This window comes from Homarus americanus, unplaced genomic scaffold (assembly GCF_018991925.1).
Source record: "Homarus americanus isolate GMGI-L3 unplaced genomic scaffold, GMGI_Hamer_2.0 scaffold16894, whole genome shotgun sequence".
NCBI classification, from domain to species: Eukaryota; Metazoa; Arthropoda; class Malacostraca; order Decapoda; family Nephropidae; genus Homarus; species Homarus americanus.
In genome coordinates, this window is record NW_024746541.1 from 1,483,696 (window position 1) to 1,510,874 (window position 27,179).

General features: G+C 41.7%; 1 protein-coding gene across 5 annotated transcripts; it reads right to left on the reverse strand.

Annotated features, from left to right (window-relative positions):
- Positions 1 to 516: 516 nt before the first annotated feature.
- Positions 517 to 23,135, reverse strand: LOC121879299 (succinate-semialdehyde dehydrogenase, mitochondrial-like). 5 transcript variants are annotated; one of them, XM_042385899.1, is made up of 10 exons: positions 23,111 to 23,135; positions 20,290 to 20,486; positions 19,061 to 19,191; positions 18,285 to 18,455; positions 13,897 to 14,013; positions 13,485 to 13,628; positions 11,921 to 12,064; positions 10,033 to 10,191; positions 3,454 to 3,676; positions 517 to 1,682 (listed from the first exon to the last, which is right to left on the reverse strand). In XM_042385899.1, exons 2-10 carry the CDS (start codon positions 20,435 to 20,437, stop codon positions 1,480 to 1,482), a joined length of 1,440 nt encoding a protein of 479 aa, XP_042241833.1. In that variant the 5' UTR covers positions 20,438 to 20,486; positions 23,111 to 23,135; the 3' UTR covers positions 517 to 1,479. The 5 variants fall into 5 exon arrangements, with proteins under 5 accessions (XP_042241833.1, XP_042241834.1, XP_042241832.1 ...); XM_042385900.1 differs by lacking the exon at positions 23,111 to 23,135 and adding an exon at positions 22,975 to 22,999; XM_042385898.1 differs by lacking the exon at positions 23,111 to 23,135 and adding an exon at positions 22,965 to 22,986.
- Positions 23,136 to 27,179: the final 4,044 nt, after the last annotated feature.

Consider the following 27,179-nt stretch of genomic DNA (forward strand, 5'->3'; position numbering starts at 1 on the left):
AAGCGAGGGGCGACCTGATAGAGGTGTATAAGAAGTGAAAGTCAGGGGCCTAAACAAAGGGGACATTACAAAAGATACTCTCAAACTATCCAACCAGGAGCAAACTCGTAACAATGGTTTTAAATTAGACAAATTTAGATTTAGGCGTGAAATAGGTAAACACTGGTTTGGAAACAGAGTAGTGGATGAATGGAACAAGTTACCAAATATATCATCATTAACTCGAATACGCTGAATAGCTTCAAACATAGGTTGGATGCTTATATGAGCAATAGGGGTTGGGTGTAAACGGGACTGCCCAGTATGGGCCAATAGGCCCGCTGCAGTTTCCTCCATTCTTATGTTCTCATGTTGAAGGGTTAACACTAATGTCTTATTTTTTCGTGTACAGATAATAGTTTTTCTAGTGGTGTAAGGGTGTTGCTGGGGGTTAATACAAGTGTCATACCATTACCTGTGCGTCTCTTTAACCCCAATCTCAGGAACACCAGCCCTGGTCACGGTAAATATTAAAAGTAAATTTACATTACTTTACTTATTTTCATCAGTATTACAATGTGCTTCACTAAAGATTATTTGAACAACTTGAGTTTAACATGAAACAATTTTGGCCAAATTTTAGTAAAATTTGCTCTTTTCCCAACATACCAATTAACTTATTTGTAGTTATGTTAATTCAACTGATAGATACTCTATGGTCCACAGACGGCCCATGAAGTACTCTATGGTCCACAGACGGCCCATGAAGAACTCTATGGTCCACAAACTGACCATGAAGTACTCAATGGTCCACAGACGGTCCATGAAGAACTCTATGGTCCACAGACGGCCCATGGAGTACTCTACGGTCCACAAACTGACCATGAAGAACTCTATGGTCCACAGACGGTCCATGAAGTACTCTATGGTCCACAAACTGACCATGAAGTACTCTATGGTCCACAAACTGACCATGCAGAACTCTATGGTACACAGACTGACCATGAAGTACTCTATGGTCCACAGACTGATCATGAAGTACTTTATGGTCCACAGACTGTCAAGAAGTACTCTATGGTCCACAGACTGTCATGAAGTACTCTATGGTCCACAGACTGACCATGGAGTAATCTATGGTCCACAAACTGATCAGGAAGAACTCTATGGTCCACAGACTGACCATGAAATACTCTATGGTCCACAGACTGACCATGAAGTACTCTATGGTCCACAAACTGACCATGAAGTACTCTATGGTCCACAGACTGGCATGAAGTACTCTATGGTCCACAGACGGCCCATGAAGTACTCTACGGTCCACAGACTGACCATGAAGTACTCTATGGTCCACAGACGGCCCATGAAGTACTCTATGGTCCACAGACGGCCCATGAAGTATGCTAAACTCTTGAATGCATTAATGAATTTTCAAAGGTTAAGAGGTATAGCGGAATGCACCCCGTTGATGTCCTTGGGTGAAGTAAGACGTCTTATCGAGTCCTACACGCCGAAGCAGATGTATTTGAGGCTTGAGTACTCATCAAGTCCGTACTTGGAGCCTTCCTTGCCTATTCCTGAGTACTTGACACCCCCAAAGGGAGCCTCACAAGTAGACATGAGAGTCTCGTTAACTCCCACCATCCCCACCTCCATCGCCTCGGCTACTCTCCATACTTGACTCACGTCGTTAGAGTAGAAGTAACCTGTGAAGCAGGATAATTAACACCTGAGTAACACATAAGCTTATATTACACTGTAAATGAAAGGTTTCTTACAAAACTTAACCTAACCTAACCTAACCTGACCTGACCTAATCTAACCTAACCGAACATAGATATCGGCATTGACAGTAACATAAGTAAATTTGCTGATGACACTAAAATAGGACGTGTTATTAAATCTGACGAGGACTCGGCAAAACTACAGGAAGGTCTAAACAAATTTTTCGAATGGTCTGAGAAATGGCAGATGAAATTCAACGTGGACAAATGTAAAGTACTCAGTATAGGAGATGTAAACAGGGAAACCAGATACCAGATGAACAACGATGCCATAGAGAAATCCGACTGCGAGAGAGATTTAGGAGTAATGATAAGTAGGAACCTTAAGCCAAGTAAACAATGTGTTTTTGCTCGTAACAAGGCTAATAAAGTACTTGGGTTCATACAAAGGAGTGTTAGTTACAAGACTAGCGAGGTCATCCTAAAACTGTATCTTGCCCTTGTGAGACCACACCTGGATTACGCAGTTCAGTTCTGGTCACCGTATTACAGAATGGATATAGAATCCTTGGAAAGAATTCAGAGGAGAATGACAAGACTAATCCCGGGCATTAGGAACCTTGAGTATAGAGACAGGTTAAACCATCTTAATTTGCACTCCCTTGAGAGACGTAGAGCGAGGGGCGACCTGATAGAGGTGTATAAGTGGAAGGCAGGGCTAAACAAAGGGGACATTACAAAGGTACTCAAACTATCCAACCAGGAGCGAACTCGTAACAATGGTTTTAAATTAGACAAATTTAGATTTAGGCGTGAAATAGGTAAACACTGGTTTGGAAACAGAGTAGTGGATGAATGGAACAAGTTACCAAATATCATCATTAACTCGAATACGCTGAATTGCTTCAAACATAGGTTGGATGCTCATATGAGCAATAGGGGTTGGGTGTAAACGGGACTGCCCAGTATGGGCCAATAGGCCCGCTGCAGTTTCCTCCATTCTTATGTTCTTATGTTCTTAACCTAACCTAACCTAACCTAACCTACTTTGGGTATAATTTTACTATCTTATTGTCTCCCCAACTGATCTTCCTCTTTTATAGGTAAAATATACAGTATGTTAATCACGAGCTGTAGTAAACAAGACTGCCGTGAGTTAGTCAAGGTCACACGACACTGTGGACAAAATGAGAATAACAAGACTACAGATGATGTTTTAAGTTATTAATAATAATGTATTTTTAATTAAGCTACAGTTTAAGAAAATAGTGGATTAATTATAACAATTCACATATCAAACAATACATTTATTTAATGAGGTATTTTGAAAGAATGTGTACTCATGTTAAATTGCCATATTTTAGAAAAAAAAATGCTTAAGGAAACAATTTATTGGCGGCTACAAATGTTGTATTGGTGACGTAAATTATTAGTTGTTGAAGGAGAGGAGTGGAACAAACAGGAGACTCGGCCAACCAATACACGAGATTATTGGTTTAATTTAGCGTTGTCTTGTGTTAATACTTACAGAGGTATTCGTCAGAGGAAACATTATTTACATTCTGAACAGAGTTAGAACACGAACTTACCAAAGTCTTGTCCGAGTGCTTGGTCAGTCTCACCTCATCTGTTTTCTGCGTTAAGGCGTGACGAAAAACATACATAAATTACCATGATCGTGTATAGTTTAAGAAGACTCCTTGTTGTGATTAGTAAGGGCGTGTTTATTTAGTGAGTAGGAAGGAGGACCTACCTGCCAAGCCCCGCCGGGTATGGTTGGACAGTTTCACCACCTCCTCCTCCGTCTTGAACTTCATGATGATCGCCACGGGGCCGAAGATCTCGTTCTTGGCCAGAGTCATGGCAGGGGTAACGCCCGTCAGCAAGGTGGGCGGGTAGTAGAGGCCACTCATCGACGTCCCTCCACGCACCACCTGCGCCCCCTCTGCTACCGTCTCCTTCACCATCTTCACCAGCTGTAGTGTCACCAACCAGGATAAAGCAAAGAGAGCGAGGGTGAGATACAGAGGAAGAAGTGAGTGACCTGACACTGAACTGAGTCATACAGACACAGGAGTCAGAGTACATCACGGAGAGTCACATTACACACTGTGAGTCACAAAACACCAGGTTGAGTCACAGTGCATCAGGGTGAGCACATATCACCAGGAGACGACATGAGTCACAGTGCACCAGGGTGAGTCACATTACCAGGGGGCGACATGAGTCACAGAGCACCAGGGTGAGTCAAAGATAAATCTGCACCCAATGAACTTGAAGTTGGGTGGTGGTCTTGTGAATGAGCAACAGGAATACCGTGTACAGTGGCTAATTTATACATTACACCTGGTGCTTGGATAGCTTGGTGTCAGTTGCTGCCACAACATCTGCTCCGTCGTTAGAGACACAAGTTTGCGCCATGCGAGTGTAGTTGCAAGCACTGATGATCTCCCTCGAACTTGGCATATGGATCTTCACTGAAGACTGAGATGCCGAATACTTATAACAAACTCACTGAGACTTTATTTCCAGAGATGACATTCACCAAACACTGATCCTGGCTGGATGACTACCTCATGAGGAATCTCACAGGTTTTCTCACAGAACATAGAAAAATAATGTAGAAAACTGATCTTTTTTCACAATTGCTGCTCTAAGGTCTACCTAACACCACGGAGTAAAGTCTCCTAAAATACCACTTGAAGAAAAGTCAGAATCCAAGATGGCCGCACTTCTATGTACAGCTATTTAGTAGTTAACTGAGTGGCATGGACGCATTGATAAATATATCGACGTTACTAGACAATGACTCCCGGACACAAACATGAAATGGATACACTTCCCACCGTAAGTAACTCACCCTATGGATCGCTTTGACAATGACTCACGTGTGACCTGAGGGAGGCCCAGTGGCTAGGGAATGCCAGCAGGTGCTGCTGAAGAGAGTGGTCCCAACAGGTGCTGGACTCTGTCTCCTGTGGAAGACTGCTAGCTGGGGACTCGGTGCTGGGGAGGGAAGTCTCCCTCCCGACCTCGACTAGTGACGAGCGTGACTCGTCTTCCTCTGAGTTCTGTGTGACCCTGTGAAGGAGCTGCAGGCCCCTTATATTGGTGGTCACAAGCTGGCAGATGACCTCTCTTAATTAACACTAATCTTGGTGTGTCAAGACAGCTGTGATTGCCCAGGTGCGTGGTGCTGGCTGGAGGGGAGTTTTCTTGAGTTAACACGGTCATGATCGCGTGGCGGTGAGAACTCTGGTTCCCTTTGTGACCGTGACCTCTACTGGGTCAGGTCTTAATCTCACTATAATTACTGTAGGGTGTGTCAACTTACGTGGGTGAGCACGTGTTCTTCCCTGGGCTGTAAGCTATGGTCTGATAAACAATCATTGCAATCTGTCGTCAGATTATGTATAACTTGACTTAGTTGTTGCACCTCCACCCCTTCAGTACAGTTTCAGTGGCACACTCACCAGCGAGAAGCACCTTGTGCACTTCTTGGAACCTGTTGATGCTAACCCCATGCAAGCAGCTTGGTATCTCTAGTAAGATCGTTATGAATGTGACTGATGTTAGGAAATGAGCAGGAAGGGAACCCGCATATGTATACCCAGTCATCATATGAACAAACTGAATTGGGTGCATAGAAACTCTTCCACAGGTTATCTAAACTGCTACCACCCATAATGCGTAGATGGTGTTAAATCTGAGTGGGGTTGTGTAACCAGTGGGGTTCCCCAGGGGTCAGTACTGGGCCCACTCTTGTTCATAATCATACATAAACGATCTAGGTACTGGGATCAGCAGTGACATACTGTAAGCAAGTTTGCGGATGACACCAAAATAGGGCGGCAGATTAATTCAGGGCAGGATGCAAATGCACTACAGGAGGATTTAAATAAACTGCAGGAGTGGTCAGAAAAATGGCAAATGAAATTCAACACCAGCAAGTGAAGTGTACTGAATATTGGAAGAACAAATTATGTCAATGTATACAGCCTTAACAACATCAACCTATAGAAGTCGATTTGTGAAAGAGACTTAAGGGTACTTGTAAGCCCAGACCTACGGCCTAGAAAACAGTGCGTTATTGTTCGAAATAAGGCAAACAGAGTATTAGGTTTTATATCTAGAAGTGTAAGTAATAAGAGTGCAGAGGTCTTATTGCAACTATATTTTGCGCTAGTCAGGCTGCACCACGATTATGCGATTCAGTTCTGGTGCCCTTATTATAGAATGGATATCAATTCACTGCAGTCGGTGCAGCGAAGAATGACGAAAATGATTCCGGGACTTAGAAGCCTTCCATATGAAGATAGGTTAAAGAAACTAAACTTGCATTCCCTAGAAAGACGAAGAGTGCGGGGAGATATGATAGAAGTATTTAAGTGGGTGAAAGGAATCAATAAAGGCAATATAGATAAAGTTCTTATAATATCCGAGCAGGACAGGACTCGTAGCAACGGATTTAAGTTGGATAAGTTTAGGTTTAGGAGGGAGATAGGAAGGAACTGGTTCACAAATAGGGTGGTGGACGAGTGGAACAAGCTTAGCAACTTTGTAGTAAGTACTGGAACGCTGGAGAGTTTTAAAAGGAAGGGTAGAGAGATTCATGGATGATAGAGAGTGGTAGTAACTCTCGACAGGAGCTGCCATGCACAGGCCAACCGGCCTATTGCAGACTCCTTATTTTCTTATGTTATGTTATCTAATGGACCCTGTGTCGTGAAATAGAGATCACATTATAGCTTCTTTCAGAATTTTTCCAAAAACTGATGCATCACAATGTAGGGTGACAACAAAAACTAACTCAAATTTAGATTCTGATCATTCCAATGAATTCCTTGGGTCCATGATAAAAACCCCACCGGACAAAAACCCCAGGACAAAATCTCCAAGTCTACCGGACAAAACCCCCATCTCTACTGGAACCTAACCTAACCTAACCTAACGTTAAATGAAATTTGTATGAAAAATAGAAACGAGCTATCTAGCTTCCGACTGTATTCAAAGACTGCTTAAGGAAAACTGAATTAGTGCACAAGTGAACATGGGTTTTATACAGTTCGCCTCATGGTCCCACACGTCATTAAACAGACCTGAGAGACCAGAGATTGTGAGGTCACGGGTCCCCTGAGGTCTCAACAAGTGAGGACAGTAATGGTAAGATCTAATATTAAAGTGGATTTGTAAGAAAATTATTGAAAACTTTAAACAAATTCTGTTTTATTTTTTACTATGTGGGGTTTTTGTCCGGTAGGGGTGGGGATTTTGTCCTAGGGGATTTTGTCCGGTGGGTTTTTGTCCGGTGGGGATTTTGTCCTGGGGTTTTTGTCCTAGGGGATTTTGTCCGGAGGGGTTTTTGTCCGTATCCTGAATTCCTTATACCCAAAACCTGGGTCCAGAGCCAAGACATATTTTCCTGTGATAAGTAATACCCAAGTTATAACTTTTAGTGTTTTCCAAATATTCACAAATTACGACGGCGGCCATCTTAGATTCTGACTTTTCCTCAAGTGTTATTTTAGGGGACCTTACTCCATGGTGTTACGTAGACCTTAAAGCAGCAATTCTGAAAAAGATTAGCTTTCTGCATTTTTTCTAGGTTAAAGCTAATGCTCCTGTACTACACTTGCAAAACGAGACGGAACGCACTATTGCGGACAAGAACTGCAGCTGGCAGATATCAGGTCATTGATGGCACGAGATTAACTTAGTAAGAAAAAAAATGGCATCGGTAACTTGTGAAAATTCCCCGTAATATCAGGAAGTGTCTGCACCCAAAAGCCACAAGCCTAAGTACTGGAAACTTGGAGCTGATAATGTACCAAACAACGATGCACACACAGACTAGCCTGATGAATGTATACCCCCCAAGTGTGTCGTCGTATTGTATTCTTTGACACCTCCACAATGCCTACTTATCTCGCGACAGAAAGAGACACATTATCATCCCAACCTTGTGATCCTCAGCTTATAGAAAAACATCGCAACTCCATCTGATAACCTTCCAATCATCAAGGAGTTCACCGTCCAGGAGAGCATATCACTTATCTCTCTCCACAACAGATATATAATGTTCAAGAGGCTCATATTTCGGACGTCTGTCGGCCAGTAACGTAGTATCATTAACCAATTTAGGCATGTCAAATTTGGTTTATTTTTCTTTGTTTAATATTATTAAGTTCCGTAGTTCCGCACGGCATGTATAACATTAGACCTCACATAGACACAAGGAAGTTCAGATCACCATGAAACAACGACCAGCAATATACGACGGTTGTCCAGTGTTTCACGCCGGGGTTATAGTGCAATGGTCTCAACACACAGAGAACATTCAACACAGAGCCAAGATAATCATCATTAAGTATAGCAACAGTTAAAGCGAGAGGTTCTCATAACTACGGTCTATCCTACACTTGCTCAGCGGGAAGAAGGGATGTCTTTGATATTCGCATGAAACCCGTGGAATACAGTAGACACAGGGACTTACTGCCACTTCGCCGCCACGATATAAGAGCAGATTAATACGAGAGAAGACGTGCTTACTCTAGTGCTCTGTGACCTATCGTGATGGTTTGTGACTCCCGTCCTTCCCCACAGAACAACAGAGAAAAACATGAGTCAGAGTACAGCAGGTTGAGTCACAGGGCAGGAGTAAAATTCATGAGAAACAGAGCATCGAGGTGCGTCACAGAGCAAGAGGGTGAGTCACAGAGCAAGAGGGTGAGTCACAGAGCAAGAGGGTGAGTCACAGAGCAAGAGGGTGAGTCACAGAGCAAGAGGGTGAGTCACAGAGCAAGAGGGTGAGTCACAGAGCAAGAGGGTGAGTCACAGAGCAAGAGGGTGAGTCACAGAGCAAGAGAGTGAGTCACAGAGCAAGAGGGTGAGTCACAGAGCAAGAGGGTGAGTCACAGAGCAAGAGGGTGAGTCACAGAGCAAGAGGGTGAGTCACAGAGCAAGAGGGTGAGTCACAGAGCAAGAGGGTGAGTCACAGAGCAAGAGGGTGAGTCACAGAGCAAGAGGGTGAGTCACAGAGCAAGAGGGTGAGTCACAGAGCAAGAAGGCGAGTCACAGAGCAAGAGGGTGAGTCACAGAGCAAGAGGGTGAGTCACAGAGCAAGAAGGCGAGTCATAGGTCTCCGTGTCCCCAAAAAACAAAAATCAGAGATAGAAGAAAATTAACCAATCATTATAAAGACGGATCATCAACGTTCTTGCAACATTGTTCAACATACCTGATAGTCATGTTTGTGAAATATTTAAAAACACTAAAAATCTCAACATTTTAAACACAAAAACATTTCAAAGTTGCAAAGAAAAAATATATCTTAGTCATAAAAAAAGTTTTAAACACAGAATTTACAGTACTTTCTTCTGTCATAGTGTGTCAGGTGGTACTGTTATAGTGTTTCAGGTGGTACTGCTATATTATGTCATGTGGTACTGCTATAGTGTAACATGTGGTACTGTCATAGTATGTCAGGTGGCACTGTTATAGTGTGTCATGTGGTACTGTTATAGTGTATCAGGTGGTACTGCTATAGTGTGTCATGTGGTACTGTTATAGTGTGTCAGGTGGCACTGTTATAGTGTGTCATGTGGTACTGTTATAGTGTGTCAGGTGGTACTGCTATAGTGTGTCATGTGGTACTGTTATAGTGTGTCAGGTGGTACTGTTATAGTGTGTCAGGTGGTACTGTTATAGTGTGTCAAGTGTTACTGTTATAGTGTGTCAGGTAGTACTGTTATAGTGTGTCAGGTGGTACTGTTATAGTGTGTTAGGTTGTACTGTTATAGTGTGTCAGGTGTTACTGTTATAGTGTGTCAGGTGTTACTGTTATAGTGTGCCAGGTGGTACTGTTATAGTGTGTCAGGTGGTACTGTTATAGTGTGTCAAGTGTTACTGTTATAGTGTGTCAGGTAGTACTGTTATAGTGTGTCAGGTGGTACTGTTATAGTGTGTTAGGTACTGTTATAGTGTGTCAGGTGTTACTGTTATAGTGTGTCAGGTGTTACTGTTATAGTGTGCCAGGTGGTACTGTTATAGTGTGCCAGGTGGTACTGTTATAGTGTGTTAGGTTGTATTGTTATAGTGTGTCAGGTGTTACTGTTATAGTGTGTCAGGTGTTACTGTTATAGTGTGTCAGGTGTTACTGTTATAGTGTGTCAGGTGGTACTGTTATAGTGTGTTAGGTTGTATTGTTATAGTGTGTCAGGTGTTACTGTTATAGTGTGTCAGGTGTTACTGTTATAGTGTGCCAGGTGGTACTGTTATAGTGTGCCAGGTGGTACTATTATAGTATATCATGTGGATAGTAAATTGGACTCACTCTGTCATGTTGACGTTGGTTTATTAGAGGTCCCTGGTTGACTCCGGTGTCCAGGCCTCTCCCCACCTTCAGTTCAGTGTCCATAGCGGCCGCCAGCCTCGACACAAACTCATCGTGAAGAGACTCATGGACGAAGAAACGGTTTGCGCTGACGCACGTCTGAATATGGGACGGAAAGCACGAAAATGTTGCAGCTTTGTGTCAGACCTATGAATCACTGAACACTGCTGTATGCATACAGAAGGTAGCAAGATAACAATGTCATGTATTTACCTACAAATGGAGCCCAAAGCATCTTCATATACGCAGTAGAAAACAAGGTAGCATTGTTTTCTTATTTCATTACAGTATATAAACAGAGTTACAGGTATCAGTATCATCGTTATCACAATTTTCCTCACCTGCGTGGGTTAGCCATGATTACCCGATGATAGCTCTATATGTTGTGTAGGCTCTTGCAGCCACTCTCTTCAAGTTTTTATCTGAGGCTATTTCTCACAATTTCTCCCCAGGTCATTCTCGGCCTACGCCTCCACATTCAGTCTCAGCCTACCTCTCTATACTCTTAATACACAGCCGCCCTTTTAGGTCCGTACAGTGTTTTTTTTCCTATCTCTTAACGTCACTAAACAGGCTCAACAAGAGTATGTTCTTCTAAACGGGCACAGGATCAAGAATATTGATTAGATTAGATATAATGGAACAACTGAATCCAATATATGATCATTAGATATGATATGCTCAGGAAGGCTGCAGAAAGTGAACCAAACTATGGGTATAGTAACTCGTTTGTACACGACCCTTGTTGAAACCGTACTCTTTAACGGAAGAGAACCTTTATGGGACATGAGGCTGCTCCAGTCACTTATTTCAGGTTGGGTTGAGTTCTTACCTTTGTTTCTTTATAAGAATAACGTTGGCTGCTGCCCCTTGGGTTTGTTAGTGACAGGTATTATGTGAAACGAAACTGGACGTTTTTCCTTTATTTCACAATGAACAATGTTTACAGGATTGGTCAGGAATATTTTGTATACGAAGTCTTCCGGTCAGATCTTAGCACAGGTCATTTGCTTTAGTCGAGTCCTGTGAAGTGTCTGAGCCTGCCCGTGTGAACGGAGACAAGTCAGCAATTTCGAGGTTAAGAATCTGCTGGAGCACTTTGCCATGCTTAGGGCATGTGTAATATTACTCTAACAATATAATAAATAATAATAAGTGAAAGGCGTAGTAGTTATTTTTATATAGTCTAATAGTGTGCTTATATACTTGCTATTACAAGACTATCTCGACATGTTCCTGTGTATTTGAAAACAAATGTCTCAAGAGTCAAGATGACTCGGAGATAGATGACAAAACCGGTTAAGAAATGATGTTGTTAGAGAAAGTATCAACGTACTGTACGTTACATCGATGAAACCTTAATGAAAAATCGGTGGAGATGGATGAGTCATGTATTTTGTATGGAATATGACTGAATTTTCAAGGAGGGAGCCAAAATAAGAGGCAGACTGTGTGTATCCTATCTGGCTAAGAACAATAAAGAAGGAGGCGGAAAAATCTGGAATATAATAACTTAGAGGACCAAAACAGATGTGGTTGGCAAAATCTGATGAGGGTCCTTTGTGTAACACGACGTTGGGGGTAGTAAGTAAATACCGACACGTTACACATGCATCTCATCACTGTTCAAGACTACTCATGCCATCTTCTTAACTGCCCATGTTTCGCTACCATACAACATGACATCTTTCGTATTTAACAAAACTAAGGTCCTCCCGCCGTCAATACAAGCAACATAATCATACATAAATAACAACATTTCTCTCTGAAATTAAACTGATACAAAAGTTAAGTCTATTGAACCCACTTGATGTATCAGAAGCCGTACCTGACCCGTGTTTCGGAACTTGGAGGCCATGGCTCCTGGGATGGCCAAGTCCAGGTTGGCGGTAGGGAAGACAATGAAGGGTGCGTCGCCTCCCAGTTCTAGTGACAGCTTCTTGACGGTGAGTCCACAGCGGGAGTACAGCCACTGTGGAGGATACAACAGTAGATTACCGCTAACATCATCCTTACCGCAACCATCACCATCCTCACCATCACCATCCTCACCACTACCATCCTCACCACCATCCTCACCACCATCCTCACTACCATCCTCACCACTACCATCCTCACCACCATACCCACCACTACCATCCTCACCACTACTATCTTCACCATCATCCTCACCACCATACCCACCACTACCATCCTCACCACCATACTCACCACTACCATCCTCACCACAACCATCACCAACACAACCATCACCAACACTTACACCAACAGCATTACCAACACAACCATCACCAACACTTACACCAACAACATTACCAACACAACCATCACCAACACTTACACCAACAACACCACCAACACAACCATCACCAACACCAACAACACCATCACCAACACTTACACCAACAACATTACCAACACAACCATCACCAACACTTACACCAACAACACCACCAACACAACCATCACCAACACCAACAACACCATCACCAACACAAACCATCACCAACACCTACACCACCAACACAACCATCACCAACAACACCACCAACACAACCATCACCAACACTTACACCAACAACACCAACACAACCATCACCAACACTTACCAACAACACCACCAACACAACCATCACCAACAACACCACCAACACAACCATCACCAACACTTACACCAACCACCAACACCACACAACCATCACCAACAACATCACCAACACAACATCTACAATCACCAACAACACCACCAACATAACCATCACCATCACCAACAACACCATCACCAACACAACCATCACCAACACTTACACCACCAACACAACCATCACCAACAACACCACCAACACAACCATCACCAACACACCAACAACACCATCAACACAACCATCACCAGCACTTACACCAACAACACCACCAACACAACCATCACCATCACCAACAACACCATCACCAACACAACCATCACCAACACCCACCACCAACACAACCATCATCAACAACACACATCACCAACACAACCATCACAACACCTACACCCACCACACACCCATCACCAACAACACCATCACCATCACCAACACAACCATCACCAACACCTACACCAACAACACCACCAACACAACCATCACCATCACCAACAACACCATCATCGTCACCAACATCTACACCACCAACACAACCATCACCAACAACACCATCACCAACACAACCAACACCTACACCTACACCAACAACACCACCAACACAACCATCACCATCACCAACAACACCATCATCGTCACCAACATCTACACCACCAACACAACCATCACCAACAACACCATCACCAACACCTCCACTGGTTCTCCTCGGTTACCACTAGACACAGTTCCCCAGACACTATAATGACTTACCTGACCCACCGCTGTCGACCCGGTGAAGGAGAGAACCTGTACCTGAGGAGAGTCACAGAGGGCAGCCCCTACCTCCAGTACCCGTTCCCGCGAGCATGGTACTACGTTGATCACGCCGGCAGGCACACCCACGTCCTCACACAACTGGGGGAAGAACCCGCAGGAAGACCTTCACTGAGCACATTTGCATTTGATCACTACACTGAAATCCAACTGTAGTTAATAAAACACAGACAGACGAGAACACGTTATATTTCATCTGTAACCTTGACCCAGTGACCTTACATAACCAAAGGACTTACCGTAACTCAATGAATTAATATGAACCAATGACGTGATAGGACCCAGTGACCTAACATGAAACACTGACCAATCGTGAGCTGAGATCTAACATGGTCCACAACTCTCTTACCTTGGTGAACGCAAGGGCTATTAGCGGGGTGTCTTCAGCTGGCTTGATGACGCAAGTGCAACCGGCAGCAAGGGCAGCAGCCAGTTTTCTGGCCATCATCGCGATTGGGAAGTTCCACTGAAAGTAAGTAACCTTAGTGGGTGGTAGTGACCTTAGTGTGTGGTATTAACTTTAGTGGGGATTAGTGTAGTGACCCACTGGGTGGTATTGACCTTTCTGGTGGTTGTGTAGCCATTGCCACGTATCGAGACAATAACACCAGGAAAAATTTCTCACCATGCCTGAACACGTGAGCGGCAAGACGACGCCAGTCACATCTTGTCAAACGTTGCATGGCGCGAATTATTAACCACTCATCAATTAGAATTGAAAAGTGACGTCACCACAGTCACGCCCCAATACGAACTGATAAAGTCATGCACACCTTCGGAGCTCACTTCACTTCCCTTCCCTCCCAACTTAATATAAAAATTTCCCTTGGTTGACAGTATCTCTAAAATCTCTGCTGGTATCTACAGTATGAGTCCTATATGTGCCTAACCAATCGGCTCATCTATCACGCAAAGTCTATTTCTTGGCACTTTGTTATTTTCATCTTAGGGTTTTGGTCAGCCTTAGTTGTAACAGTGTGGAAAAATAGGTAATGTAAGAACTCCTAACTAATGTGAAACACCGATTTATGACTGCGGTGAATACCAGTGACGAGACAAACTTTACTTATACCCGTATTATAGGTTGTTATGATTTAAATCAAATGATTTTAATCACATGATTTAAATCGATTTAAATCAGAGTAAAAAAATCATGATTTAAATCAAAATGATTTTTTTACTAATAACTGTTTTCTCTTTTTATTCTACATGATTGAAAAGTATATGCAATGCAGCAGGCTAATAACATCAAGATGATTAAAATGCTAAGACCAGGATATGTTCCACCTAATAGACATCAAATTGGAGGGTCTCTTTTGGATCAAGCCTACGATTTAGTGATTAAGAATTATTCAGAAGAACTTAGTGGGAAAACAGTTTGCATGGCCATGGATGGATGGGGTAATGTCCATAATGAGCCTATAGTATGCATAACTTTAACAGCTGACAACCGTATTTGTCTTGTTGACTCTATAGACACAGAATCAAGACACACAGCTGAATATCTGTTGAAATTAGCTGAATGTGCTACAAAAAAGTGTGAAGACAAATTTGGATGCACAGTAAGAAGCTGTGTAACAGATAATGCTGCTAATATAGCAAAAATGAGAAGTGAATTCGGACAAGATAAATCCATTATAACATATGGTTGCTCTGCACACCTGTTAAATTTGCTTTCACAAGACCTGCAATTCAAGAACATCAAGGAGCACATTACTGAAATCATTAAGTACTTCAGAAATCATCACATCCCAGGATCTTTGTATAGAAGAGCAGGAGGAACAATGCTAGTAATGCCATCAGACACACGATGGAACACAGTGACAGATTCTGTTGTATCTTATTTAAAGAACTGGGAGACCCTTGTCAAAGTGTGCAAAGAAAATAGTGAAGACATTGATAAGAAAATTGAAAGGAAAGTTAATGATAAGGCATTAAAAAGAACTGCAGAAGACTATTTAGAGAGACTTAAGCCATTGCTGTGGCATTGGACTGTGTCCAGAGAGAACATACCCTATTAAGTGATGCTGTAGAAATCTGGGTAAAACTGAAAACTGATATTAAGGAGTATTTAACAGATAAGAAGGATATGGATAATTTTGAAAAAAGAATCAAAGTAGCATTGACACCTGCCCATTTTCTAGTTAATGTGATAGATCCAAGGTATCAGGGCAGACATTTGACTCCTGAGCAGCGAGACATTACAGAACAGTATGTGTGTGCGAGTCTCTTCCACATTTCCTTTCAACATTAATGTCCTTCCATGGAAGAAGTGCACCATTTAAAGAGGTCTATTTTGGTAAAGATGTTGTAAAATCTCTCTCACCCCTTGCTTGGTGGCAGTATTTTGCCAATGATATGACAGAAAATGTAATGGATGTTCCTAGGCAATTATTTACAGCTGTTGCATCATCAGCAGGGGTTGAGAGAATTTTTTCCACATATGGATTTGTACACTCAAAGGTAAGAAATCGCCTAGGACAGGAAAAGGCATCTAAGCTTGTCACAGTACATAAGCATTTCAATGTTCAACTAAGCTAATTTAAATGTTGTGAACTATTTTTGTTGTTTACAGAATGAGGATATTGTGTTGACTTGAAGTTATTACCGGTAATTCTTAATACACTATAATCCTACAAATGTAAGAAAATAAACTTATCAGTATTATTTTTTTTTTACAAAATGAGAATATTATTCTGTTGACTTGAAGAAGTTAAGTTATTAATTTTTGAAACACTGTAATCCTATAAGAGCATTTATGTTAAATTTCATTATTACGTTTGGATTTGTGCACTCAAATGTAAGATATGTTACCAGTTTTCTTTTATGTTACAAAAAGAATATTAGTGTGTTAAATTCCATTGGTACATCTACTGCATAAATATCTTAATGCCAATTTTCTGTTTATTATCCTGAATAAGCTGTTGTTGAAAAATACTGTTTTTATGGTTTAAAAATACTATTTTAATGCAATTAGTAAAAAAAATCGGTTTAAATAAAAAAAATCCGATTTAAATCAAATAAATCGATTTTTTTTATTTATTTTTTTTAAATCATGATTTTTTCCAACCCTGCGGGCCGTATAGTACTTATGTGATTTTGTGATTTTGTGATTCCTTTTATACATACGTATGTAATTTTGTTGCTAAAATACAGATACCTTCTCAATAATTTTTACAAGTGATTAATTAATGTCAACATTACTTTGTTGTTCTTACATGTTACACTTTAGTAAAGACGCATGTGTTAAGTTCTGACCTGAGTCTTAGTCATTTGATTTTTTTTTTTATTGGGCACCCCCCTACATCCTTGTGTAAGGTGAAGCGCAGAAGCGTTTACAGCGCCCAACAGGGAAGCATGCTAAGTTCATGCTTGCCTTTATGTCTCATGAGTTAAGGGCGTAGAAGCCTGAAGAGTCAGTGGTTTATGTCATCAAGTTATTGGAAGCTCCAACAACTTTCCCTGAATACGAATTCGCAACTTTCGATTTACACCAAGTACCTACTTTACTGCTAGGTGAACAGGGACTAATGGGGGCTAGGAAGTAAGTCCAAACAACTTCCACCGGCCCGGGAATCGAACCCGTTACATCTCGCTTGCGAGGCAAGAACGGTACCGCTTCTACCACCGGCCCCCCAGGTCATTTGATTATTTCATGGTACATAACTAAGTTTTAAGTATAATATGAAAATTGTCACAGTTCATTTTAACTATCCTCTCATACATGACAACTAATAAATTACATACTATTATTCTGAATACTCTATACCTTAGTTAAGATGGAAACTTCTGCTCAGTATCTTACTTACATAATTTCTCCAATAACCAGTGAAAGTATTGATGAAAATCACGATATTGTTAACGAGAGGTGTGGTAGTGACTTTACTGGGTGGTAGTGACTTTACCGGGTGGAAGTGACTTTACTGGGTGGTAGTGACTTTACCGGGTGGAAGTGACTTTACTGGGTGGAAGTGACTTTACTGGGTGGAAGTGACTTTACTGGGTGGTAGTGACTTTACCGGGTGGTAGTGACTTTACCGGGTGGAAGTGACTTTACTGGGTGGTAGTGACTTTACTGGGTGGTAGTGACTTTACTGGGTGGTAGTGACTTTACCGGGTGGTAGTGACTTTACTCGGGATGGTAGTGACTTTATCATGGTTGTGACTTTATCAAGTGGTTGTGACTTGAGTGGGAAGTGGTTTTACTGGGTGGGTACTAACTTTACCGGGTGGAAGTGACTTTACTCGGGTGGTAGTGACTTTACTGCTGGTTACAGACTTACTGGGTGGAAGTGACTTACCGAGGGAAGGACTTTTTATCATGGTAGTGACGTTACCGGGTGGAAGTGACTTTACTGGGTGGTAGTGACTTTTATCAAGGACGCCAGACTTACTGGGTGGAAGTGACTTTACTGAGTGGAAGTGATTTTACTGGGTGGTAGTGACTTTACTGGGTGGTAGTGACTTTACCGGGTAGAACTGACTTTACTGGGTGGTAGTGACTTTACTGGGTGGTAGTGACGTAACAGAGTGGTAGTGACTTTACCGGGTGGTAGTGACGTAACAGAGTGGTAGTGACTTTACTGGGTGGTAGTGACTTTACTGGATGGTAGTGACGTTACTGGTGGTAATGTAGTGACCTCCTTGGGCTATAGTGTAGCGATGTATTGTGACCTTACTGGGTGGTACTGTTTCCATTATTGGGTTCCATTTAATGAGTTAAGCAGCCTGTCTTACCGGGGTGATGAGAGCGGCCACACCTACAGGCTGCCTGATGGTGACCATACGCTTGGAGGCAACGCTGCTGGGGATGGTCTCTCCGTACTGGCGGCGGGCCTCCTCCGCGAACCACTCGAAGAAGGACGCCGAGAACCCCACCTCTCCAGCTGACTGCCCCAAGGGCTTCCCCTGCGACGGAGAGAAGTAGGTGAGTACCGGCGATCATAGCATAGAAGAATAATGGAAAATGAGAGAAAGATGAGACTGATCAGTCTGTATTTTTTTTTTACGGGAATTAGCCCACCCGGGCACAGGTCAAACGACCCACACCGGAGCCTGGGGGCGAAAAAAAAAAACGGAAAGAAATTGTAAATATAGAAAAAAAAGGTTATATTGTATTAATCTACACCACGAAGATGCCGGAAAACCAGCTTTTTAAAGTGAGACATTGTAAGTGCATTGAAACACAGAAGAAGGCAGAGCATTCCACAGTTTGGCTGTGTGAGGAAAGAAGGAGGTACTATAACGGGTTATTCTCGTATATGACACTTGAACGCAGAGATCAACGTCTCTTGACACCTCTCTCACCCGCCTCCCCTTCGCATGGATTATTGTACAATAAGAACAGAAAGAAAGGCTAATAAAGGAGATAAAGGAAGGGAAAAACAAAGAGAAAGAAAGAAATACTTGTAAACATGTAGAGAATAACGAAGGTTGTAAAGGCGGGAGGCCCTGTCATACAGACACACAGACGAAGATAGAAAGATGAAGAGAGATGAAAGGAGGTAACTTACACTCTCCCTGGTAATAGTAGTAGCAAGGTTGTCCTTGTTAGCCAGCAGAGAGTCTCGGATCTTATACAGGAGAGCGGCCCTCTCCTTTACTGAGGTGTGACGCCATATGAGGTATGCCTCAGACGCTGCCTCTGTAACACCATAATACTCACATCCACTAGTTATCAACACTAAGAAGAATTCCATTGTTTCCATAAGTTTGTCAATAAACATTTTATGGCTGCCTCCACCACCCCAGCATTTGTTAAATTAATCCTACTGCTCCTTGGATATGTGATCCAACTTTTATTGTATAATAGTATTATCTCTTATACTTACTATCAAATATTAATAGAATAATGTCGTCTTCCATATATTGTTAAATATTGATATTTCCTTATGAGATACTATGATGAACTCTTAATATTAGTGTGTACAAACAATAGTAACAATTTTCACAACGTATTTATTGCACATAAAATGATGTACAATCACTATCTAATTAGATATTAATTTACATTCTCTATTTCCCTCATCTTATTAATTGAATATTATTATAATTTTATTATCAAACAATTCTTAAAGTAGTTGAAAATGTCAAGAAGACCAATAAATGGTGCAATAAAATTTCTCATTATAGTAGCGGTTTTTGTGCATAATATCAACAGTGGTATATAAGTCATCGTACTCAAGGGGCTTGTTCATCGTGCTCAGCCATCGTATTGAAGAGGTTAAAATAAGACATAAATATTTTGGATGTAGATGTTGACTTGCATCACGTATTTGTGTATCATTTAATAATACAGACCATATAATACATCACTCACCTCTACCAGGTGCTACTCGCCTTCACCTGGTACAGTTGCGGAAATGTGTTCCTACACCCCCTGTGGTAACCCTTTTTGTCTCCTAACGGCCGACCTATATGACCTATAGCAAACCTATCCACTAATCACGTCCATCGTTACACGACCAATACCCATTCAATCATAAATAGTGATACTGCTACTGTTAAGTTGCCGTTTGGGACACGGGTTACCACAGGGGGCGTAGGAACACATTTCTGCAGCTGTACCTCTCACCTCTACCTCCCACCCAGTTGAATTATTTTTGTTGCTGCTTCTTTGTATAGCAAAAGATAAACGAACTGGACGAGCATAGTTTCCCCAGATCCTTACCATGGAGTCGTGATTGTCACAACAGTTCTATATAACTTGGTCTGCGTCACCCCCATGCTCCTGTAAACATACCTATAGCTTCTTCTACGTCTTGGGAAGAACAGTCGGCCACCTGAGCGATCTCTGCGCCTGTTGCTGGGTCGTAGACGGCGAAGGTTCCTCCCCGTCCGCCCCTCCACACCCCTCCGACGTACGCCTCAGTTACTAGTTTCTGTGACATGGTTCTCAGGTAGGTGCCGGGTTTACTGTAGTTATTGTAACCTGGGAAACTGTAGTTCGAGACGAAGGTTAATATAGCCTACTGTGAGAACCACACAAAGGTCACTATTGACCTAAAGCTGGATAGCTTCAAACATAGGTTGGATGGATATATGAGCAATAGGGGTTGGCTGTAAATGAGACTGCCCAGTATGGGCCAATGGGCCAGCTGCAGTTTCCTCCATTCTTATGTTCTTATGTACAGCGTGGACCAAAACTTAAATTTACCCAATATAGCCTATCTCGAATCTAAACATCCAAATACTTATGGTAGTTTAAGTAAAATTTTATCCATTAATTAACATAAATGATGATATATCCCAATGGTTCATTAGTGATTCATCAAAACAATAACAGCACTATGTTGTCATGTTTACTTAAGCCAGACAATGTCATTACTTTTAAATTGACTCGTCTCTCCATCTAGTACTGATATACTCTGTACCCGTTATAAATGGAAGCAACTTTACAATAAGAGTAATAAACTAAAACATATTGTTACGAACCACGCCACCAATTGTCATGATCTACCTACCCAGCACTACGAACCACGCCATCTATTGTCCTGATCTACCTACCCAGCACCACGAGCAACGCCATCTAGGGACGAAACCCGAGTATACTACTCTTAGTTACCACTCCGGGGTCTCCCTTCTCCATATCCTGGTTGTTGCGTCACCTCCTCAAAGTCTTCTTCGTGAGCTCCAGTTCGATGAGAGTTCAGTTTACTCTGGGAAGTGACCACAGGATCACCTATCCTGGAAACCTACCGCACAGTGACTACCTACCGTCTTCTACAATGCTCAGCCTTGCTCGTCAGCCATCTCAGCTCCGCACTTAGGTATTTGTAATCTTATATACCCTCCCCACGTCCACCTTGCTTCAAATTATTGTATGTTGTATAAATATGTATATACTGTTAATGTTTAGGTTAAGTATGGTTAAGGGTAAATTATAGAAAGCTGAATATTTTGCTAAGGAATTTATGGTACTTTATTATACACAACAAAAACTCGCATCCTTTGTCTACCCTTTTATAGTCCGATTGTCTTTGTTTTTTTATTGTTGTTGCCTGTTGGGATCTGGGTAGACTTTTAACTATACTCTAAATCCCCAACTCGTAACAATATCAAAAAATGCTAAAGTACTTAGTTACAATTTTGTCCAAATATCAGCTTCCTGCCTCAAAATTGTCTAAGTTATAAAAGGAGAAACTGGAAAAAAAGCAACAAAAACAAACTCGCGAACAACCAATTATTTAACCTTATTTCGTGAGGCAGCTGGAGACAGACTGGGGAGGGGGGGGGGGAGGTACAATAACAACAATGAGGTAGTGTTTATTGACCATATCATTAGAGATGGCGAAATGATAGTAAAATTACGAATGGGTAAATTTGAATGCAGAAACAAAGATGAAAGTTGAGACTTGGATGGATATGTGGAATTAAAATCTATGGTGCCCGGACAGATACGAATTATTAGAGAATTGCCAGAAAACATTGGATTGACAGTGGTCGCCAATCCTCAGACCTGAGGGTGATACCTTGATTGATTTATTGTTGTATATATGGATACAGATACAAAAATTGCATATTTTTTTTCATGTTCTATTTCTGGGTTACTCTTGCTTATCGTGTCTCCTACCACTGTCACCCTCGTCTTCAGGAAGCTGGGGTTGACGAGGACTTCACAAGACACACGCGTAACTGACTTGCTGCATGATCTAAAATACCCGGATATTCTCTGATAATTATCTAAAGCATCGACGTAAGGAGGCCAGTTCATGTAAGAAGGGTGAGAACATTTACGCAGAGAGCGAGTGTAAAGTCACACACAGTCTTAGAGGCTATACATAATTCTTCAAATTCGTTACGCTGGAATTTTCAGAATTTAGTGATGTATTTTTACACACATCTGCCTGGTGTACAGAATATGACGATGAATTGTAGTTTATTATTGTCTCATCTCCTGCTTCACTGTCTTTACATGCATCATCAACGATGTTACTTAATTCTCGTCTGAATTCCGGTACAGCTGTGTACAAAAGGAATTCGCCGTATTGGGAGGCAGCCAGGTGGTGTAGAGGAGAGTAGGGTTGGTGGCCACTTAACACCGTCGCATAGAGGTGGCAATTAAAAGTCTGAGATATTCTTTCGACACCATATTTGAGTTTTGTTTATTTTAATTTTGAGGCAGAGGCAGAATACACTCCTTCCCTAAATGAGGTGCATCCGACAAATAACGCTTTGGGTTCTTTGACCTGTCACAATATAAACCTTGTCCATGTTCGCGTGTAGGGCTTGAGAAAATTCACTTGATAGGCAGATACGGTTGTAAAGGATGAGAGACAAGAACAGCACTATGTTAGCCTCTTTGACAGTCTCGACGAGGTATAAAAAACACACAGACATACCAGAGTGTGAGTACAGTTGGTAGTGTACGTGGAAAGCAGCGGGGGACCCAGTCACTCGCCCTGGTGATTTGCTCACCTTGACTCACCTACACCCGGCCTTGCCTGTGTGTTATGCCGGCGACTGTTATTGTACACATCCCTTATCTATGTTTGGCCACGGTGACTCTTGACTTTTATAGCCATCTTTATTATTTCACAAGCTGTCGGATAATAAAGTCTCACATTGCTGAAGATGAGGATAATATCTTGCTCTCGTGGTATCGACATTAAACTATCTAATTCTTGATGATTATGATGATTGATGACCCACACATATGGTAACTGTGACGGTATCTGAGGACCATCATAATCACCACATACTCTTCAAATAGTAAAAGATAAGCAAAGAGATAAGTATGACCATATTTACAACCTTATCAAGTCCAAGAGAGAATGTCACCAATACTAGTTTCTCTTCCCCAATGTCAGGGAAGTCTGGAGGTGAACTCTTGATCTAAGGAATCGAACAATTTCCATTTAAATATTATAAATTAATTAATTTTGATTATATGTCTTTGAACATACAACACAAAATCAACTGATCTTTGTATATAGTGTTACTGCCCAATGAGCGACTGTGGGATAATGAAACCCTTGCACGTAAGACTCGATTGTTCTTTATTCGGTCAAAACCTGCAGAGTACAAATTACATATGTTACGTATGAGATAGTTAATTTACTCGTACGTTCCTTCACTATTAACGATTACATATAATGTATTTGAGTAGAGTAGGGTGTTAAACCATATAAAACTTACGTGTTTCGGGTTTAATGTAGGACTTATTAACTTCCTGACTTGATGGCTCACTGGATAGCTAGAGACTAGTCTAGCTAGTCAGCCCGAGGCGAGGTCATCTGTTTCACATTTACCACCTTAGCAAAGCTCGTTGTCAACACTCCCTCTGTCTCTCTCCTGTCCCCCCTTCTCTCTCTCTCTCCCTTCTAGTTTATCCTACTGTGGCGGTAATATATAGAAACCAGTCAAAATTATTTTGAATCGACTCAAAATCCCACCAAGTGTTGTATATTGACTTTTTCAATATCAGACCAAATGATATGGTTCAACTATTAAAGTCATTAGGTTTTTTTGGCATTACCAAATCGTGTGTACGTTTCGTATCCCATCAAAATAATTTTGGTTAAATGCTTCGCCAAAAACTCTTCCTCCGTACACATTGTACCTGTCAGCAGGTGCAGGATGATGACTTGCTAGCTTAGTCCCAGGACAGGCGCTGAACTCGTAACTCAGGGGCCATACTTGCCAAAAGACGTGCTACATATGTGAAAATATGTATTTTGTAGAGGAATTATCTATGCTCATAAACAACAAAAAACTAAATTAGAATACTATCAATCATCTGAAATGATCGAATAAAGATGTTGAAATGTCACACAAAATATTCAATTATCGTTGTCATTCAGATGTTATCACGTAATATTAGACCAATGGTCAACCTTCATGGTCCACCGGTTGGGATCCACTGCTACTATTATTGTGCCTCCATCATACTGATCTGCTGGGTCAGACGCCAGGGTGTTCATACAGAAGTATTACTTCAGGTGTTTTTATTATTACTACTACTACTTTTACTTCTACCGGTACTAAAAACACTACAACTACATACATTACTAATATTAAAAAAAATATATATTTTCTACGCTGCCTTCAGCCTCCCCCAATAGCCACACCTTTGCTACCATATTATTACCTTAATATTAATATCCTAAAATAAGATGAGCTACCCTAGCTGTGTTGAGTTAGTTAAGCCGCAGATCTACAGCATGCAGCATTCTGTGACTGTTGCCTCATAGTCAATATCTGTGACTGTTGTTGGCTTTGGGGCCAAAGATCTCGTTTCCTTGAGGCAAAGCAAAGCAGACCTAAGCAGAGAGAAAGACAGTCGACATCTCAACCAGGCTACAACGTGGCTTCTGGGTTGCTGTGTCTGTTCAGATAGCACCTGAGCCAGTCTTGCATAGCAGCATCTTGCACTTGTTCACTTTCAAAATTATCTCCCGTACGCCCTGTTCTTGTCGTTCTCGTTCCTCTTGTGTGCAGCCTCCAGAGATAGGTTATGGTGGCATGCAGCCATGGAGTCGAATATCCTGACGTCAAAGAAGGTTTGCTGCTGTCCCCGCATCCTGAATCCTCGAGCGCTGACATCCACACGGGTTTCGTTGGATATGTTGGAAGTCCTGTGATGGATGTTATCACCGTCCAATGGAAAAAGGGTCTGTTACACCGTGACGTCGTAGCAGAATTCCTTCAGTTTATTTGCCGTGAGATCCCTTGCTTCGTCATGCCACATGCATTCACTATGGTGTGGTGAATGTTGTAGGATGAGCCACAGGTGTATTGGGTGGGTTAACCTTCTACTGCCCATCCATCCCTTAGAGCAATGGCATCTTTAAATCCTTGTTTGTTAAAGCTGAAGCCTTTTGCCCTTATCTCTTGCGATTTATCACTTTGGGTGTGCTGTCGTTCTGTCGTACTCGACCGTCGACTCTTCTTCAATTCATGGTATGCAACTCGCTTGCTGCATTCTTAGCTAGTATGAGCTCAATGAGGGCTGCCGTGAACGTGACTGAGTTCTGATGTTCGGTAGCAGCAAGCTCCACTGGATTAGTCAATCCCATTCCTCCCAATCTCGGTGGTAGTGTAAGGAGTGACCCTCCTGTTGGGGTTAAATAAGGGTTTTTCACGCGTGTTTGGATAAAAGCGACCTTGATGGCTTCTTCCAGAGGGTAGAGGAGGGGTCCGATATCAGGGATAGTGCGTATCAGGTAATTCCAGCGATGCTTGACTCCATGGGTGAATGCCGCAAACGTCACACGTGGTTCCTCTTCAGCAATATCAGACAGAGCTTGAATTTCCTTCACCCACTCACTTACCTTTCCCGTTACGTACTCGGTCTTGAAATCATTCTTGCCGATTACAGCACATAGATGTCTTTGGCCGTCTTTTGTTATTTTGACGTTATTTCCGCCGAACACCTCCATTACCCATTCATAGTGTTCAGGCTTCACAATGAGGATGGACTTGCTGGCATTTCGGTGGTGCCCTATTTGTGGACCACATGATGTTACCAGGTCCCACCACTTTTTTGATGTCCTCCACTTTTCCTGCTCCTGTAAGGTCATCAGCATATGCCACTTGCTTGACGTTGGTTGTTTCATAGTTTATTGTATGTTGCATGAATTGACCCAGTGTGTACATTGCCATGGCGACAGGATCCCCCTGCGTTGTTCCCTCAGTCGACTGTATGGTGGTATCATCTCTTTGGGCCTTGAAGCTTGTTATGTTGAATACGTTGGAAGCATCAACCAGGAGTACGACCTCACAATCGCGTTGCTCAAATATCTTTCTCGATGCGTGAATGGCAGCTTCACCCCCAGCCTGGTGGCCAGCACATACTTGCAGGTTCCCTGCAGCTGCCCTGACATCATCATTTACCAGGGCTGACTGCTGTGGCTCAAACACCGCCATGCAACAAAAAGTTTGTATGAACCCAACTCATAGCATTCGAAAGCCAGAATAAAAACTTAACATGAAACATTATAACACTAACAAATTAGACCAATAATGAAACATTAATTTCGTTATAGAGTAAACCGATCTCATAGTTGCCATTCTAATGACGTTTCCGTTGCTGTTAGTGAAAATTTCCGTTGTTTATAAATTCATTGTTTATTAGAATGGTAATTTATTGGTCTTAAGCGCTTGGGTATAGAGATGGAACGATATGAAAAAACGCTTGTGATTAGTAAGTTTCCAAGTTCCTCCTGTGTCCTGTGATTGGGGATTTTAAACTCTATTGTTTGGGTAATGTAACGAGTAACTATTTTCTTTTAAATTGTTCTGGAGTAAAGGTATTATAAAACTAGAATTAAGTAGAAGTAAAAGTTCTGAAAAAATTGATTACTTCTTATAAAGTAAATACCCGAAAATTTTAATTGAGTTCATTATTCAAGTAAATATATTTCGTTACTTTACAATTCTGTTATTGACTCGTAAAATTAATATTCTAACCTGAAAAAAAGAAGAGAAGAAACTATATATAATAAAGTTAACCCATTACCCTCCCAGAGAAAACTTACTCATTTTCAATGATGGAGAAATTGTAGGGGGTAACTATGGAATACTTCAAAGATTCATCTGTTGCTATTCGATGCAACATGGGGAAAATTCGACAAAAAATGAATGCGTCTTTTGTAATTCAAACATTAGTAATGAGTCCCTACAATCTTTTTA